At 41.8% G+C, this 14,678-nt stretch overlaps 1 protein-coding gene across 1 annotated transcript; it reads right to left on the bottom strand.

The window, feature by feature from the left end:
- Nucleotides 1-996: 996 nt before the first annotated feature.
- tmem276b (transmembrane protein 276b) lies at nt 997-12,844 on the bottom strand. The gene is made up of 4 exons (XM_015953159.3): nt 12,044-12,844; nt 8,107-8,220; nt 4,810-4,947; nt 997-4,003 (listed from the first exon to the last, which is right to left on the bottom strand). The coding sequence occupies exons 1-4, from the start codon at nt 12,456-12,458 to the stop codon at nt 3,756-3,758; spliced, it is 915 nt and encodes a 304-aa protein (XP_015808645.1). The 5' UTR covers nt 12,459-12,844; the 3' UTR covers nt 997-3,755.
- Between the last annotated feature and the right edge of the window lie 1,834 nt (nt 12,845-14,678).

Consider the following 14,678-nt stretch of genomic DNA (forward strand, 5'->3'; position numbering starts at 1 on the left):
CACTTCTTAAAGTTAAAGTTAAAGTCCCTTTAGTTGTCACACACACTGATGTGTGTGCGAAATTTGTTCTCCGCATTTGACCCATCCCCTGGGGGAGCGGTGAGCTGCAGACACAGCCGCGTTCGGGAACCATTTGGTGGTTTAACCCCCCAATCCAACCCCTTAATGCTGAGTGTCAAGCAGGGAGGCATTGGGTCCCATTTTTTCAAAGTCTTTGGTATGACCCGACCAGGAATCGAACCCTGATCTCCCAGTCTCAGGGCGGACACTCTACCACTAGGCCACTGAGCTTTACTTTGTAAAGTACCATTGTAGTACCATTGGTACTACAATGGTACTTTACATTGTACTTTCCTTTAGATCAGCACTGAGCTCTTCATGCGATGGGCACCTCTAAACCCACATTTCCCATCATTTCCGTTAATGAATTAAATGCTTGCTGCATATCTTTGTACTCCATTAGCAACTGGTAGATAAAAATCCATTTTTCAGACTTTTACCACAAAGTGTTCTTCAAACTGTTCCATGTATGCCACTAAACATCTTTTTGGAGGGGGCAATGGTGGTGATGTTGAAAAATTTAAAGGAAGCAGTGTCCTGACCAATCACAAGCTTGCAGTCTCCATCACCGTCTGCGAGTCCATCGGAGAGCTCTTGCGCCGACGCATGGCGTTGCGTGTCTTCGTACCGACGCAGATGGAGAAGTATAAATTTGGCTTAAGCCCTTTCTACTGGGAGAGTTTTAGATGCGAGGTGGCAAAAGCGTGGTGGACGCTGCCGCATGAAATGACAGCAGAATTGCAAGACTATGTGTGAAATTGCCAGGTCACGCAAAAACAAGCAAGGAAAAAGACGGCAGCATGTCTCCAAAAGTTTGTGGTGTGTTGTGGTTCTACGTTTTACTAGTTAAGCAAAAGTAAATTTGCATGTGATGCAACGCGACAGAACGCTTCTGCTCTACGGAAGCATAGAGCGACCACATTAGAGCGATATCACGTAATAACATCCTAACTTTATTTTTCCAACAATTTAACTTTCACGTTTGTACAATATAAATATTATATTGTATCCATCCCAAATGCAACAGTTTGTGGCTGGTGGTAACGCACACATCCACTAAAACAGCAGCTAATTGCTGCGTACTACGCTTCACCAATGTTACGCATGGAGTATGCCTTCGGTGGAAAGACTTACAAAAACACTAATCTTAAAAGTTTCATAGAAGTTCAGACAAATGTTTTATAATGTCCATCAACTCAAGTTTGCATTTCACTGTGTGGCAGGAAGGTGTAGCTCTTCTGGTGCATCAGGTGATTAGGTCCATAGAAACTGACTTCCAAAATAAGAAAGTGATGTAATAGTTTCTAAAAAAAAAAAGTTGTGCCTAAACTGCCGCAAAATTTGAAATATTGGAACTTTTTTAAGACAGTGGAAACAAGCTTTGGTTTTGGCTGTTCTTAAACTAGCTGTTAGCTTATCAGTCCAACCTGAGGCCATTCAGAATGACCACCACAAGTAAGACATTATTTTTTACACAAAACACTTAAAATGCTCAAATTTACCTTTAGTCTATTTCAACGCCAATGTTTTCTTTAATTTTAATTTAAATAAATGAAATAATAAATAACTGTCTTTATCTATTATTGTGCTGTTGCCTAACTTACCAAAGTAACTCCCAAAATGTTCTCCAAACATTCTGTTTGCATACACTTACAAAAAAATGACCAAAAAAAAAGCAACCGATCACTTTAAGGAGATGTTTTTACATTTAAATTTGAAAGATAAAATAAAATGTTAATTAAATGCATCATAATTATGCGTAGCAACATTACTGTTTGGGTATTTCCCCCAACACCAGGTCTGTGTCTACAATTAAACCACCAAAGTGTAATTAAATCTAGCACATTGTACTTTCCTTTAGATCAGCACTCAATCAGTTTGTATTTCTTGGTATAAAACAGGGTTTAAAGATCAAAAGGTTAAAAATTGTTAACAGGTAAACAGCCTCAAGTGTGTTTTCTAGATTAATAACTACATTTCTGTTTTTGTGCCACTTAATACTCATAAAAAACACATTAAAATTAAATGTTTAATAAGGTTTTAATTACGATTATCATCTACGTCTTCCATCTTTTATGTGTATAATCACATGTTTAACAGTATATGAAGATATTGTGTTTTAATGTCTGATGTTGCAACAACACTGTAACAATGGCTTTATTTTTTTTTTATTGAATGCCCAGTACAAAAATGCTGACGGACGTTGAAGAAAATCAAAATAAATACTTATTCTGTAGTTTGGTTTCATTGATTCACTCTCGGGTTTTGTTTAAGCTGCCAGCAGACAACTGGGTCATCAGTAAAGGTGTGGATCACTAGAATACATTTGCAGTGGTCTCTAGTTGGAACGAATACCTTGTAACGCTTACTCTGGGGAAACAAAGCACTGGTGCATCTTTTTCAGGAAATAGAAATCATAGCTGAGCTTCAGACGACAGGATTTGGAGTCTTACATCCTGACATTTGGACATCTCTCCTCTGATTGGCTAACAGCAACGCAACTCTACTGACTCTGTTCGCTCTGCAACGTTGCTGTTTGATCTCCACAGATAACCACAAGCTTGGAGGAGTTCTGCTGTGTGGTAGAGTTGCTAATGCTAACAGTTAGCTTCTACTAGCCAAGAAGTCCTCTGATGTTTCCTGGACGCTAAACCAACAACAGCCTTCCCCGTTGTGAGCGTCCATGAATGTTAAGTGACAGTGTGACGTAGATCTGTCAGGATTTTCTAATCCTAGAGTGTCACCGTCTGTTTTCTATCAGAAGCTAATGCAGGAGATAGGTGTAGGAGACTATTTTCATGTTCAGCCTGCATGAAAATCTCAGAGTGACTTATAGCAATCAGAGCAGTGAACCACACCTTTAAATCACCAACTAGCAGCTGCTGTTTCAGTGCTTTTTTTATACTTTTGTAATCATTAAAAAATGTCTATGATGATTTCATTAATAGATTCAACTCTTCATCCCACTTAAATCAGACAAATATTTAAAAAAATCTACATTTTACAAATAATGATTTAATTCTACTTGATGTAACATTTTATAAGAATACTTTTGTGTATTTGTAATCCTGCTGGGTCCATCAGATGCTGCAGACATATTTGGAGTCGTTTATCACATCCGGCCGTCTGATTTATGCAATGAAACATCACTGCTAGCATTTTCTTTTTCTTTAAATTTACAAACAGTAAACACACATCTTCAAAAATCCAGACAGGATGCTCTAAAACTGATTTTCTTGTGTTTGTGTTCTCAAGGTTAATCCAGAGGAATCAAGCTTTTGTGTAAAAGCTGATATGTGTGTGTCCTTAATAGGAGTGTGAGTGGCTTTATGTTTTTCAAAGAGCACCTTTTTAAGACAAATTCTCCTCAGAGAAAACAGTCACCATTAGATCGCCACAAACTCTCAGGAGTCGAAACACAAAAACAAACAAATGTCCACGTTGTGCTATCGATCGTCAGTCATTTGCTGCTGTACAGGTTGCTCGTCCCCCAGCTCCATCAAAAATATTCAATGTGTGAAATTTGTTGTTATTTTTCTGCTTCTATCACAACTTAGGCACACGGCACACTGACGGAGGATGGCGATGTTGGGGGTGCTGTGACGTGGTAGTAATTAGACTAAAACTGTCTCAGAGTTAAACATCAAGTTGGAAGGGTGCGGCTTGTGTGTCTGGTGAGTTGGCTGACTCCTTCGTCACACGGTTCCGTTCTCCTGCCTCGGTTTGTGGGTTGTCGTGCGGGCAGGTGTGCTCAGGGAGGGAGCCAAGGTGCAGAGGAAGCCAGCCAGCAAGGTGAGACCGAGTCCCCCCCAGGCACAGAACATGGACCAGCCATAGCCATGGCTAATGTCTTCTGGGAGGCCGTACATGTAGCGCGGGTAGCGGGACAACTCAAAGTTGATTCCTGCCACGCATGTGCAGAGGGAGATGATGCAACATGTTCCTGTGTGAGCAGAAGATACCACAGGATCAACTGGTAAATCCTGAAATGTGCTGTACATCTTAGAGACAAGTTAGTGCAAGGCAATGATTTGCTCTCTCATGTTAATATGTGCCCTCAGCTGCAGTGGTGCCCCCAAGGGGTGGCCAGGGGTGGCCATGGAATCTTATTTCCTGATATTTGGACATCTTGCCTCTGCCTGGTTAACAGCAATGACTCTGTTCGCTCTGCAACATGGATGTTTTATCTCCACAAATGACACAAGCCTGGAGGAGTTCTGCCATGTTGCAGATTTTCTAATGCTAACGGTTAGCTTCTAGTAGCCAAGACGTTCTCTGCTCACTATTGGAGGCTCAATCAACAAAGCTTTCCCTGTTGCAAGCCAAGATGGGTGAGCCCATGAAGTTTAACTTGACGTTATGACTTGAAAATGTCACTGGCCTTTCTCGTCCAAGCGTTTTTCGTCTGTTTTCTATTGGCGGAAAATGCAGGAAAAAAGGAAAGAAAACTATCTCCACATTCAGCCTGCATGTTAAACTAACAGTGACTGATTATGTTTCAAAAAGAACAAGTAAAAATGGTGAACTTTGTCTTCAAAAAACAAGAATGAAGGAGCAATGCAATGCGCAGCTAGCTAAAGGCTAAATGCTCCCAGAGGTACTAGGACCAAATTGTGCGCCGTCCAAAATATGTGGCCATCCCTATGAACATTTTCTGGGGGAGCCACTGCTCAGCTCTCACTGTGTAAACACAGTAATTGACTAAATTTAATTTGTGTGCTTGCATGTTGACGTGTACTTTCACAGTACCTCCCATGAGAAAGAGTAGCCCAGCTACATACTGCATGAGGTCATGCTGCTGGCAGCACCCCAACACTCCGATGACCCAGCCAAACAGAATGATGGACACGGCCATGCCCACGAAGCCAGCCGTCATTCTTCTCAGATCTGCAGACAGAGTCAGAAATGTCACCGAGTGAGCTGTGAGTTAAAAGTGCAGAACCATGAAACTGAAAATCTCAGTCTGTGGATTAGAATAACTCAATAACTCAGATTTCTGTGAAGGAACAAACACAACATGAGTCATTAAGATAAATGCTCTAAGCTCAGAAGCTCTGATTGTTCATGAATAAATGACATGGAAATATTCTAAAGCTCAGAGTCATTTGAGAGGGCAGTAATTATCAGTTCCTGTTCCTGGGGACAACTTCAGAGTAACATCAGCTTTGATCCTGCTCAGGTCTCCTACGAAGAAAGTCAAATGTATGAGATTTCCACAGTGATCATGCACCAGTGTGTTTTTATTTTTTTACTTTAATTTTTAATATCTGAGTACATTGACCGGTCGACATGTACAATCTTCACAGCAGGTTAGTTTTCCATCACGAGTTGCCATGGTAACAAACCCAGGTAAAAAGTGAACCAGCAGAGTGATGGTGGAAATCTCAAACTAAACTTCAATTTTAAACACGTTGCCAAGTCGTCACCATCATCATCATCATCATCATCATCACCACCTTATCTTGATAATGACCTGCCTTATAAAGTCAGAGAACTCCAAAGCGCTTTACACTGCAGTGTATCATTCATCCATTCAAACACACACTCATGCACTGATTGTGATACACTATAATTTAACCACAGCTGCCCTGAGCCAGCCACACTGACAGAGGCAAGGCTTCCAAGCACAGGCACCATCAGTCCCTCCGACCACCACCAGCAGGCAAGGTGGGTTAAGTCTCTTGCCCAAAGACATTACAGCTGAGTTCTCTGTCGAGAGCCGGGATCAAACGTGCAACCTTCCAATTAGTGGACAACCCACTCTGCCTCCTGGGCTACTGCTGCCCCATCATCACCATCATCAGCTTCATCATTATTATCCTCTTAATCACCACCACCACCACCATCATCATCATCATCACCACCACCACTACCATCATAACATCATCATCCTCATCAATGTTATCCTCTCATCATCATCAACACCATCATCCAGAGTTCTCTCTGTAGTTATGCTGCTATAGGCTTAGACTGCTGGAGGACATACTGACCACTTTCCACACTCTTCTTCTTTCTTCTACCACTTCTCTCTAATTGCATCATTTCCTGCCATTTTTGCTCCTAACTTTATTTTTCCTTAAGTGTTTTTCTCCCCAGAAGAAGCTACAGTGGTGTTCCGCATTAGCTAGCAAACTGTTGCTAACCCCTCAACATTCTCCATCTCCTGATAATAACATTTTACTGTTGAATTAATTAAAGATTCACTAAAGTTTATCTCTTTCTACATAGAATATTTAAGCCTAGTCTTAAAAGTAGACAAGGTGTCTGCCTCACGGACTAAAGCTGGAAGCTAGTTCCGCATGAGAGGAGCCTGATAGCTAAAAGATCTGCCTCCCATCCAATTTTTTAGATATTCTGGGAACCACCAGTAAACCTGCAGTCTGAGAGCGAAGTGCTTGGTTAGGAACATATGGAACAATTAGATCATTGATGTGTGATGGAGCTTGATTATTAAGAGCTTTATATGTGAGGAAGGGGATCTTAAAATCTATTCTGAATTTAACAGGTAGCCAATGTAGGGAAGCTAAGACAGGAGAGATATAATCTCTCTTTTTGATTCTCATCAGAACTCTAGCTGCAGCATTTTGGACAAGCTGAAGACTTTTAACTACATTCTGTGGACTTCCTGAGAGTAATGAATTACAGTAATCCAGTCTTGATGTATTAAATGCATGAACTAGTTTTTCAGCATCACTCCTGGAAAGGATGCTTCTAATCTTAGCAATATTCCGAAGGTGGAAGAAGAAAATCCTACAAACCTGTTTGTATGATTCTCATCATCATCATCATCATCATCATCATTGCCAACTTCATCATCGTCATCACCACCAACATTATCATCAGTTTCACCATCATCCTCATCATCTCTAGGCTTATTTTATTGTTTATTTAAGCTTTATTGCCTAATTATTATTTTGTGCCTTTGCACAAACAGCTTCCCATTGTCTCTTGTTTAGTGTCACACACTCTCAGTGTGCCAGGGGCACCATAAGTCAAGATAATAACCTGCAGAGATTGCATCACCCATATGCATCCGTTATGTCATTTAATGGTGTGCACGCTGTCGTGCATCATGCATGAATCTACAAAGATCCAGTCAGATTGAAGTGCTCCGTTCTGCTTATTTTTCTGGATGAAGTCACTGTTTATTGTTTCAGACTGTCCAAGTGAGAAAACTTTCAGCAAAAGTAGAATCTCATCTAGCAGTTTGTTTATCCAGTAAATAAAAATGTAATTTGCAAAGTTAATACAGCAATAAATCTCCTAGTCACACAGTGCTAAGGACACCTCACTACCATAGGGACATTTACTAAACAAACACATTCAAGGTTTAAAATATTTCATGATTATTTTTTGACAAATGAAGCCAAGTTCAACCTCTAACAATTTGAATAAGTAATAAATATGTAGATAAGTTAATCTGTGAATCGTGAGAGAAACACAGTGATATGAACAGGGACGGTTCCCTTTAACGCTCAGCCAGCACAGGTTATTGATTATGTGACAGAAGAGCAAAGCATGAATTTTTAATACTATAGTGATGAATTGTAGCCTCATATTCACCAAATAGAGCAAAGCGTGATTAGACAAGTGTTAGTAAAAGTGAAGGAACTGTAACGCAGCAAAAGCATCATTCCTCGTCGAATATTGGTCCAGGTCATTTCTCTAGTTGAAGACCAAAGTAAAACCAATCAATCAATGAAAAATGTATTTGTAAAAGCAAACGATCACATTAATGAACTGCCGCTATTCAAAAAAAATCTGAAATTGTGACACCTTTGCAACTATAGGACCATCCAGTTGTTGGTCTCGTCGAACCCCCTCCACTCATTACACCCTCACGTGTTTAGCAACAGAACACCTCTGGTGTGTGAGGTTCTCTGCTAAATAACATCAGAGAAGGAGAAACAGCCGGCTGCTACCACGTCAACTTTAAGACAAACTACCAGAGTCCCAAAAATAAAAAATAAAACATCACTTGAAGTCACAGACAACAAAAGACGTTTGGACCTAGAAAACAGAATCATTAGAAAAGTTCAGACTTACGGAGTGCGTGCCACTCGTCCTGGCGTATGGTCTTTGTGATGTTGACGGGTAAATTTCGTGGAAGGATGGACGAGGAATAGTGGTACTTGACAGGAGTACATCTTTGAATTATTCCTGTTGAAATCAGAAAAATTAAGACACTTTAATCTGGAGCAGGAATCTCAGTGGAGGGAAAGCTGAATTTTAAAGCTTTTTCCCTCCTTTGGGTTTATTAGATGATGGCAGGCAGCATCAGTTCACATTTTCTGATCAGGCTCCAAAAATGTTGTTGTTCTCACTAAAATTAAAAAGAAATCATAAGGAGGAATTAAAAATTATAACACCATTTTGATCCCTGGATCCAAACTCTGTAATCTAGCTCCATCAACTGTTTCTGTCATTTAATTAGCAAAGCAACAATTTTAATCATTTAAATAAAGTCTGAGTCAGTTTGACAACCACTCTAGAGTAGCTGGTGTTTAGTTTTTAATCCTCATTTATGATCTTCATGTGGCCTGAAAATAAACTGACAGCCATTGAGCCAAATACGTGGAGCTGTTTTTACCTGGAGCAAACAGAAGAGCACACATCACTCCTATTCTAATGTCTCTGCACTGGTTACCCATTAGCTTTAGAGTTCATTTCAGAATCCTGACTATAACTTTCAGGGCTCTACATGGTGTAATGTCCGGTAATGGTCAGTTTTTAAGTGCAGTTTGACCCTTCGATATCTGGTCGACATGGAGACACGAGTCTGCGTGTGTTTCCTTTAATCTGCCGGATCCTGCATCCCATCAGCTGGCTCAGAGTCTTTCTGCAGCTCTGAACACATGATAGCGTATTGTTAACAATCATGTTCCCCCCTCAAGGCCCAAGCTTCCCTTATCGTTCTGCAGGACTCTTCAAGCCTACGAATGAAGTGAACACTCTCAGCTCGGATTAGTTGCTTAATCAAAGAACAAACTCTTAAATATAATGTGAACATTTAAAACTTAAAGGTTAATTAGTCAATAAAGAATAATTTGGTTGATGAACAAATGTTATATGAACACTAAATGAAATGTTTTGATTAATCTGTGAAATGAATTTAATATATATGGCTCAGTCATGTTTTGATATGACAAGGCCATCACCATCTACACTCACACAAGGTTAATCGAGGACAAAGTAAAGTTAAGTCAAACGCGTGACGCATAGATATTTTCTCACCCACGGATCAGAACCTCTGTATCTGAAAGAAGGTGTGTGTTTCTGAGATTCTTGGTAATATCCCTTAAGATGGCATGCTCCGATTTGTTAAGAAATTAATATGACGTCTCCTGACGAACCCATGCAGTTGGGACACCTGAACCCAGAGGAGAGAGAGAGAGAGAGATGCTACAGAGAGGGTCTGTACGCCAACTGTGGGGCTCCTGGTCATCGGTGCGTAATCTGCCCCCTGAATCTTTAAGTAGGCGGATTGGTGTTGCGTCTGCAGTCTGCTGTACCGGTCTGTCGTGGTGATGAGAGAGCTGAGCCTGAAGACAAAGCCCTCGATTTACCAGTGGATCTACGTTGCTGCTCTCACCTATGGTCACAAGCTTTGGGTAGTGACTGAAAGAACAAGATAGCGGATACAAGCAGCCAAAATGAGTTTTTTCCACAGGGAGGCTGGGCTCTCCCTTAGAGCTAGGGTGAGAAGCTTGGTCATCCGGGAGGGGCTCGGAGTAGATCCACTGCTCCTCCACATCCAGAGGAGCCAGTTGAGGTGGCTTGGGCATCCGATCAGGATGCCTCCCTGGTGAGGTTTTCCGGGCAAGTCGAGTGGGGAGGACACCCAAGGGAAGACTCAGGACACGCTGGAAAGACTCTGCTGGCCAGGGAACACCTTGGGATTCCCCCGGAAGAACTGGCCCAAGTAGCTGGGGAGAGGGAAGTCTGGGCAACTTGGCTTAGGCTGCTGCCCCCACGACCCGGCTCTGGATAAGCAGCTGAAAATGGATGGATGGCTCTTTAACTCATTAACTACCATTGACTTCTAAAGTCATCATTTGCATTTTTTACTGTGTGGGCATCGGAACGAGCCCCCGCGCCGGGAGAACAAACATCTCCTCTCTAAAGCCGGTCTTCATCTGCGAACGTCACAGGTCACATGATCAGGAAGCAGAAAATCCATGTTAGGAGATCGTTTTGGGCCGCTGCTGTAAAAAAACTAAGTGAGGCTCGAACCAGAAAAGCTTCTGCCGATCACAATTCAACAACAGATTATGAAAGAACGGATAACGCTCGAAACGTGTGGATTCTTCCTGATGTAAGAGGTGAGTCCACTCTTTGTTTCGGTAGTTGTGGCGTTGGCATCATTGTAGAGCACAATGTTCTGTGACTCTTAAAAAAACAGTAAAAACGCTGAAAAACGCTGGCGGTGAATAAGTTAAGTAAATACATCAAAATATGACTTAAATCATTTTCTGATTTGTACTTTTATTCTAATACATTTTCTAAAAGTTTTAATTTGTCTTTTGTCCGACCCCCACCCCTGGTCCATTGGAGACCGTCAGTACACTTTCTTGACTGCTATTTCAAAGGTAATAACACTTTAGTTGGTGTTTTGCCCCCATCGCAAGGCAAACAGAGTCAGTGGTAGAGTGTTGTTGTTTTGGCCCAATCACAGGTGAGATGCACAAATATCAAGAAATAAGACTTCAAATCCTGTCATCTGATGCTACTTCCTCCTCTGGCTGAATTCTCTGTGCTGAAACAGGCACTTGAGCTTTTTTGCCCTCTGAGAACAGCTTATAAGGCATTCATTCCTGCTAGAGACCAATGCAAATGCATTAAAAATACAAGTGAAGCCCCTCTTTAATGGTCATTTATGAAAACGTTTTCTTGCCCGTTAGCTGACATCATTGCGTTTTAACCATAAAGGAAGCAGAATTCCAATAAACCTTTGAACCTTTGTTTGGACACATGTGTGCAATAGAACTTATATTTATTTTGATGATTCCTGATCATAAACATGCAGCAGAACAGAACAGCTCATGGAAAACAGAAAACTCCCAGATGTAATAAAGGTGCTTTGTACCCAGAGTCCATTAAGAATAATCAGTGCAAAAAGGAATTCATAAACAGAATCAAGCTGCTCGGTTTACATTTGCACTGGAGAGGAAACTAAATATGAATCTGAGTGAAATATGATCCCCAGAGTCAAACAGCCATCTAAACCGTATAATAAATGTTTGACTTGACTAAATACAACATTTACTTTCTGGGCCATTAAAGCCACATTAAATACACTATTATTATATTTGCAAATGAGGCTAAATCTAATATGCAGCTCCCTTCTGGCTGCTTTAAATTCTGTATAATAAAGAAATGAAGCAAAGAAAAATATTAGCCAAACTTCCCAAAAGCAAGTGCATGTGTAGAGAAGGGTGCAGAGCAGCATTATGCATAAAGGAAGAGGAATGATCAGTCACTCTGAATGAGATTCTGGAAGAGTTGGTTAACATTATTGAGCTATTTGAGCTCAACTGATCAATTGTGTTTCAGCACCTAAAAAACACACCAAACCCCCTCACTCAGCCATGGTGGACACCCAGAGAGGGGCAGAGTTTTGTGAAGGTGCTCTGATTTAGCTTCCTGATCCAAACCAGGACCCAGCCGAGGCCGGAATGGAGCATTTAGGAACCATGTTTACTTTAAAAACAGAACCAGGTTCTGTTTACTTATAAAATGTTGTGTCTTAAAGTAAGACCCTGGGTGATTTGTTGTGAATGATGCTGAGTTTTAAAAAATGTAGCGTTTCAGCACCATGGACAGCAACTCTCATCAATAAGGAAACGGCCTCTGGTGTGTGTGTGTGTGTGTGTGTGTGTGTGTGTGTGTGTGTGTGTGTGTGTGTGTGTGTGTGTGTGTGTGTGTGTGTGTGTGTGTGTGTGTGTGTGTGTGTGTCATCACGGCCTGGCGCTCTCAGCTGTACCTTTGTATATCAGGTCCTCGGTATCCAGGTCGAAGCCTTGCCGGTGACACTTCCTCCAGAGCCCGGACACGGTGGAGTTGAACTGCCGGCTGCAGTGGGACTCCATCGCCGACGCGATGGCGTCCCTCCCGTAGAAGTGGCGCTTCCAGCCGATGAGAGGAGCAACATCCGGGCCGCCGCCTCTCCGCTCCTGGCTCTTTGGAGGCATCTGGAGGGGGAGGTTGTGGTTGGAGATGTAGCCGTAACCGGGGTCGTTAGGCTTGTTGGGCTTGTTTCCATAGTTCTTACACCTCTCCCGGTGCTTCCTCGCGTCTGTCTCGTACCAATAGTCGGTGCAGATCGCCATGGCAAGAAGCCCCAGCGCACAGAAAGCCAAGAAGAGCCCTGCGCTGGTTAATATTTTCATAGCGGCCATCTTCCTCGCTCGATGGAGAGCCCAGAACAGTCACAAGAAGGTTCCTCCCGTGGCCGTGGAGGTGCTGGGACCGCGTGAAATAATCCACGTCGGCACACCTCAGAGCTGTCCGCAGTCCTGCCCCGGCAGCATGGTGGTGCGAGGCCCGCGTCGTGTGCACCGGATGCTGCGGTCTATTGTTGTAGTACCCGGTGGATGCTGTGTTGTTCCCACCATCTGTTATGGTACAGGAGGAGGAGGAGAGGGGATGGATGGCGACCAACGCTGTGAGGAGGAGGCAGGGGCAGTGATGTAGTCGCGCTGTCTCTCCGGGTTGCTGCGGGATGCGGAGCAGATCTGCTCCGTCTGAGGGGGAGAGGAGGGCATTTGGTATGCTTCAGCGAGCACCTCCTTTTGCTGTCAGTAAGAAACGCGCTGGAGAAATCTTACTGAATGCAATTATGCATTTTATCCTAATAAAACGGCATTTCACACTGAAACATCAAGGATGGACAAAAGTCAGTTTTACTGTTTATGCAGGAAACATTCAAACATTATATTAAAAAATCTCTGAACAACAAAAGCTAAAGGATATCAAATGTGTAGCAAATTGTGAATACATACTAGAAACACTTAAGTTAGAGATCAACTGAAGGACCCTACATTCTTAAATAAAAATGGAAACTTAAAAACTTATTAAAATAAGTGTATGAGGTGCTGATTTTTATGAAAAACTAAGCCTTTTTGAGCAACTTAGACTTTAAATAATAATAATAATTTTTTGAACCCAACCCATTAAAGGAACCTTTGGAAGGTGAAATCTAAAGATAAACCTATGTTTAAACATTTAGCCAACATCCCATATTAAGCTGCAATAACATAGAACTAGCTTGCCAACACAAAAAAGGTGCAAAAAATTCCCTTTGAAATGTCTTTCTGTCCCTTTGATGATAAATGATCCATGGTTGAATTCACTCATGTCACCACAGGGAATCAGAGACCTCAGACAGGAGATGTCTTCACAACCTATTTTCATAGCTTACTTCTGTTTTACTTCTCTCTGAATTTGAATTTTAAAACTAAGTTAAAAACTGTCAAATCTATAATTTAGATTTTACGTAAATATACACTTAGAATACAAAAGTTCATTTATTCCAGTAATTCAACTTAAAAGGTGAAACTAAAATGTGAGATAGATTCATTACATGCAAAGCCAGATTTAATGGCTTACAGCTGCTGAAAACCCCAAGTTTTATATCTCAGAATATTTTGAAAGGGTTCAATAAACTCTCATCAGCTAATGAATCCTAAACACTCACAAAGGGTTCCTTTAAAGCTGAGTCAGGTAAATCCTGGTCCTGGAGGACCAGCATCTAGCATGTTTTAGTTGTTTCTCCTCACTTGCTTCAGTGGTTAAATCACCTGCTCACTGATGGAACAGGGAAACATCTAAAACATGCTGAATATGGCCCCCCAGGACAAGTACAGAGCACCCGCTGCTTTAGTTGGTCTCAGTCTGAATAATTTAAATAAATAGACGTTTGCACACATTCCGCCTGTGTGTACTAACCTCTGGATAATTTGATTTAGTGAAACATTTAAATATATTTGTAGAAAAGCACACTTAGGTGCTTGTCTCTTTGTATCTGCACTGCCCATTGTGCCATTATTAATTAAGTAACCAGAAGGTCATTGGCACGTGTACACATCATGCAGGGCTGAATCCAGGGTAAAGTTAACTTGCTCTCACGTGTCTTGCTCCATAACAACAAGCTTTCTGACGCTGAGAGGGCGTGTTCTGATGTTTTGTTAAAACCAAAATCTGCGCAGCTCAAGTCCAGTTCTTGAACCAACCAGAGGTCGAGGGTCGGACGCCTAAGCCTCACTAAGCTGTTCTGTCACGCCGATAGAATTGCTCCGAATAAACGCACCTGTAACCAGCTGATCCAAAACTCCTTCAGAGTTATTGATTTTGAGACGCAAATAGTTTCTTCAGTCGTTGTGACCCGGAGACATCTCAGGACCAATTTGAGTCGCACTAAGGTCCTTCTACCAACCTCGTGCTCGGAGGAAACCATCTCCACCTGACATCTCGGATCCACAGAGGGTCTCCTGAACTGGGTGAGGTAGACACCTTCCGACATCGTTTTGCTGACGATTGCCAGATTTACTCTCCATTGTGTCAGGAGAAAGGTCACTCTATCCAGTCCTTTGTGTTCTGTATTAATGAGGTGAAGTCTT

This window comes from Nothobranchius furzeri, chromosome 9 (assembly GCF_043380555.1).
Source record: "Nothobranchius furzeri strain GRZ-AD chromosome 9, NfurGRZ-RIMD1, whole genome shotgun sequence".
NCBI classification, from domain to species: domain Eukaryota; kingdom Metazoa; phylum Chordata; class Actinopteri; order Cyprinodontiformes; family Nothobranchiidae; genus Nothobranchius; species Nothobranchius furzeri.

Excerpts from the sequence above, each read along its gene's own strand:
- tmem276b (XM_015953159.3), bottom strand. The coding sequence starts at position 12,458 with ATGGCCGCTATGAAAATATTAACCAGCGCAGGGCTCTTCTTGGCTTTC. Across the intron at positions 8,221-12,043 it reads CGAGGACCTGATATACAAAG|GAATAATTCAAAGATGTACT; the intron begins GTACAGCTGAGA and ends TGATTTCAACAG. Across the intron at positions 4,948-8,106 it reads GGACGAGTGGCACGCACTCC|ATCTGAGAAGAATGACGGCT; the intron begins GTAAGTCTGAAC and ends CTCTGTCTGCAG.